We start from the raw sequence: 4765 nt of genomic DNA, 5'->3' as shown, positions 1-4765 counted from the left end.
CGCCTTGCAGCTGCTCCTATTGTGGCCTCCGAAGGGCTTGAGCAGAGCCCATGCTCCTCTGACCACCCCTCCTGCTGTCTGACAGCCCTTAAATGAGCTCATTGAGACCCCCGTGCTGGAACAATTGCAAACACTGATTTTATGCAGTGTGACCACAAAGCATTCCCAGTGTGGGATTCCAATGCACACGCGAACACAGGTCAGAATGCCCCAAAATGTCATGGTCAGGGTGAAAAGGGATTGTTCAGATATTTTCCCAGCAATATTGGAAACGTTCACACGGGCCTGAATTCCAGTTCAAACAATAAAGTCAGCTGCATTTGTTTGTCTAGTGACCCCTTTTTAAGAACAGAAGGTGCTTATCTGTCTGGATACTGAAACATGCAGTGGCTACAAAAAAGCATTTGGACATTTTAGTCACTAAAAGATGTTTTAATGTCACTGCACTGCATCACAAACTACATCTGAGCTTAAAAGCACTTCTTCGCAATTCTGTGTAAACCAAAATATTTTCTTCAAGTCTAATTCTTTCTCAATCAGATCTATGCAAAAATATCAATGGCAACCTTGTTTACTTGTCATATTAACATTGTTGCAGGTTGTGTGATCAGTGGACAGCACTAAATATAAATGTGAAGGGGCCAAAATCTTTTTTTTTTTTTTTTTTTTTAATTTTAACCATTATGCTAAAACAATGGTTTTTAATTTTGTCACTTTACAATATTATGAAAAGCCTAAACGTATGTGCATAGGAGTGTTTTGGTTTGCCTCAAACTGAAATGACCCAGAACATACATGCTACAGGAGAATGGTCTTTATTTTCCCTGTGCTTTTATGCCAGATTGCTCTGTTGCAACTTGCTAGTAGTCTATGTTTGTATAGTATTTTCTCTATCATGTGTCTTTACTTGACTTTAGGGCTCAATAATAAGGATAAGCTCAATGTTTTTATACCTTCCAAATGTAAATTTTTTTTCAATAATGTATTAAAGAATTACTTGTAATTAATAATTTACTTTTGAAATAAAGGAGTGTTTGCTGTGGTATTGGAATCCTTAAATGTCACTGGTATTGCTATCAAACACTGAAATGTTGGGACAACCCCACTTGGACACATTATTGTAGTGTTACTGCCTTGACTATAACTGCAAATTAAACAACTATGCAACGCAACTTAAATTTGCAACTCCAAAGTATATATTGTCATGGAATTACTGCACATAAGACTACATGTATGAAAAGAAATGTTTATTGTCAGCAACAAGTATCACAAATATATGAAAAAATATAGCATAAGAAATATATTAATTTAGTCAATAAATAGTCACACATATCAAAACAGCCTCGCAAGAGTCACTCCTGTTAGTAGTGCTTATGGGAGGACTCTTAACGGACTGACAACAGTACAGACACATGAGGTATTTTGTGTTTGTTTATGGACAAACAAACATTTTGATGAATTGGATTGCATTCTAAAAAAGGCATGACAGGCTCATTGTTTCAACTTCCATTGTCTTAAGGCAGAGCCTCACTACATTCACTGTTCAAAAACAATAAAAAAGTAGCAGTACACATTAGCACCTTCACGTCTAACAACTTCCCATCTCCCCAGACTACTCTCCTAATAAAACATATAAATAATAGTAACGTCATACAACATAAAAAAGGAAAACAATCCCTGAGCAACCTGTAAGACATGGGACTTCTTTCGATGCTAAGAGATAACCAAAAGCCTGATTATCAATAGTCAGAATCTCATCAACAAATAAAAAAAAGGGAGATATTCTCACAGAGGTGAAACGGAGTGTTTCAAATTGGTTTGTGTCACATCAAATTTTCAAAGGTTTTAAGTCAAGTATGGACCACAGTGTTAATATGCTAAAACAGTCTGGGGAGCTAGGCTTCATCAGCCATCGTCTTCAACACACAATATTGAGCAATCATGGAATATTGGTGGCAACACAGGAACTAAAAGTTCCTGAGCCTTAATACTGGAAAGACCACCTCAGGGATCATACAGTCATCATATAAATAAAACTCTCCCTGTCCAGAGGTGAGAAAACGTATCAGACCACTTTAAAGAGTCCGTCTTAGCAGGAGGGCGAGGTAGTGATGGGACTCTTCAGGAAGCAAAGAGGGCTGGCCGCTGTGTGGATGGGGAAATTGAACACTGTGCTGCTTTTGCTAATGGCGGGGCTTCCTGCCTCTGAGGAACACATAGAGGAGGCGAGCACTTGGGATTCGAATTGCAGAAGCTGCCCCATGAAGCTGAAGTTGGGCGAGATGATGCTGCGGCGCTGTTTGACAAACTCAAAGGCCTCTTCAAGCCTGACGCGGTTGGTGCGCATCAGATAAGCCAAGCAGATGGTAGCCGAGCGTGAAATACCCGCTTGGCAGTGAACGAAGACGCGTCCACCTTTATTCCGTACAGAATCTGTGGGAAAAGAAAAAAGTAGTGCTTTAGTTAAAACTCAATTAAACCAGCTCAACCCTATCAGGAACCCAAAAGGAGTTTCAACAACTTCTCTAAACACACATTCAATTGCAAATTAGACTCTGTAGGTTTGCTAATCAAGGAAGCAATCTCATTAGAGAAACTGGAAAGGTTAAACCAAGCAGGGGTTCGATTAAGAGGGGAAATACCCCCCCGACAGGCCTGAATACACAATGGGGGGGTTGGGGCATCCCTGCTAAGTGCACTGATCTGATAGGAGGGCAACAGAGACCCAGAGACACTACCTTTTGTTCAGACTAAACAAAGGATGCAAAGCATTCAGACAGAGCCAGTTGCCCCATGAAAAGATCAGGTCACACCCTGATGTTATTTGAAAAGGGGGCACCTCTTTAAACAGGATGAGAGGATGATGTAAGCCTTAGTGGCTGTCAGGCCAGGGCCATACAGCTGGTCGAAATGGAGGGAACTTTTGAAAAATTCTATTCAGACTTCAGTTGAATGGGGGTTGGGCTGGGAGTCTGCCTGCCTGCCAAAGCTCCTCATATGGTGACATCTGTTCCCTATTTCGTAGCAGAGGTTTGAATAGTATCAGCGAAAAATGATCCTCACCGATAAATTCGATAGCTTCATTGAACCAGGAACTGATGTTGGCTTTGTGGTTGTCCTCAACAGGAATACTCTTGTACTGATAGTGGTCTTCAAAGTGGTTGGGGCAGTTGGAAGAGACGTTAATGAGGGCTGTGATTCCCAACATGTCCAGCATGTCTTTTCTGGAGGCATGATAAGCACTGCCTAAATATAGGAATGGCAAGATTTCAACAGGGCCACCCTAAAGAAAAAAAACAAAGAAAATTAGTGCACAAGTTCACTTGCAATGAGTCAAAATCACTCTTATTTACAGCACAGATGCTTATTTAAAGAATTATAATTTACCTGATCATACAGAGGGGTTGTACAGGAGGAATCAGCAGGGTTTGAATGGCTAGAGCTCAGAGGTAAACTCAAGCCTTGTGGGGGAACTGGCTTTGTACACATTTCAGGAAACTCAGAGGAAAATGTCTCGAATCCACCTAAAAACAGTTAAATAGAAACCATTACTTTTAACAAAAGTGGAATTTACAAGTGACTAGTCGACAACAGCTGAAGAAAACATTTGGTCGCACTTTTAAATACACAGTAACGTTACACGAGTTCACACCTTATAGATGTAGCTAATGGTATTATAATAAATTAGCCCAAAATATAGTTCAAGAAGAATCTTTTCTTACCTTTAAGAAGGAGTACACTTGCTCCACATGGATTGCGACACAAAGCGTTCACGGCAAGCATTAAAGTCCCGTCTTTCTTTACTTCTCCCATCTCCAGACTGCGGTCATCCAGAAACACAACACTCTGGTAATCCCCGGACAGAAGCCTGTTCCTGGTGTCCTCGTTGGGTACAATGTGCTCCAGTCCCAGGCCCCCTCTGGCCCTCCGGCGTACTATAGTACTGAAGCGCACGTTACTGGAGCCCGATATATGAGACGAGCTGAAGGAGAAAAACGAGCGACAGTCCAGAACCAGACAGTCCAGATCATCTCCCTCCAGCAGTTCACGAAGCGAGGCCGAGTCGATGGTGGGCACTTCCATGATGACCATAGTAGAGAATGATATATCTAAATACATACAGCGAGATAAACGACCACAGACCAGACGGCGAGCTTGAAAAGTTCTCTCTAAAGTCCTTTGTTCGAGAGTTTGATCCAATAATAGTCCGTTGAGCGGGGCTGAAATTCGAATTTTGTTTTCAATTAAAAACCCGCTACTTTGTTTCCTCTCGTTCTTGTTCTGATTTGAAAGGCGCTGAACGGCGGTTATATATTGACCTCCCAGCTTTCGCTTGACGTCAAATGCCCCGCCTTTCTTGGCTCGAGGCCCGCGTGAATTCGCACGTACGTCAGTGTGATTGAGTTTGGCTAACCAAGCCCACATTATCTGATCCTGTCAAAACCAGTCGACCTCTAGATCAAGAGACTGGTAATTTAGTCCAGTTTCCGAGTGGTGTCACTCAAATTGAGTGTTAGTATTGATGGGGATGATTATTGATGTTGTTGGGATGGTGGTCTCGGGGTTTTGAATGACAAAATAGTTTTCCTCAGAAGTTGATCTTCGATTTTAGACCCATTTATCAACCAGGTCGATGTTTGGCCATTTTGAGATTATCAGCATTGGCCAATGTTGCTGTTTTGGCAGATTAACACATTTGGTAGTTCCCTCTCATGTCAGTTCCAAACAGGGCATAGGACATATTTAAAGTGGGGTAGCCTACTTT

General features: G+C 41.6%; 1 protein-coding gene across 1 annotated transcript; it reads right to left on the bottom strand.

Annotated features, from left to right (window-relative positions):
• Positions 1–1232: 1232 nt before the first annotated feature.
• Positions 1233–4277, bottom strand: LOC306883744 (dual specificity protein phosphatase 1-like). The gene is made up of 4 exons (XM_079439191.1): positions 3723–4277; positions 3388–3524; positions 3064–3283; positions 1233–2433 (listed from the first exon to the last, which is right to left on the bottom strand). Exons 1-4 carry the CDS (start codon positions 4117–4119, stop codon positions 2090–2092), a joined length of 1098 nt encoding a protein of 365 aa, XP_079295317.1. The 5' UTR covers positions 4120–4277; the 3' UTR covers positions 1233–2089.
• Positions 4278–4765: the final 488 nt, after the last annotated feature.

Source organism: Barbus barbus (genome assembly GCF_936440315.1).
Source record: "Barbus barbus genome assembly, chromosome: 17".
NCBI lineage: Eukaryota > Metazoa > Chordata > Actinopteri > Cypriniformes > Cyprinidae > Barbus > Barbus barbus.
The sequence above is the reverse complement of the archived record's forward strand: the minus strand, read 5'-3'. Positions and strand labels throughout refer to the sequence as shown.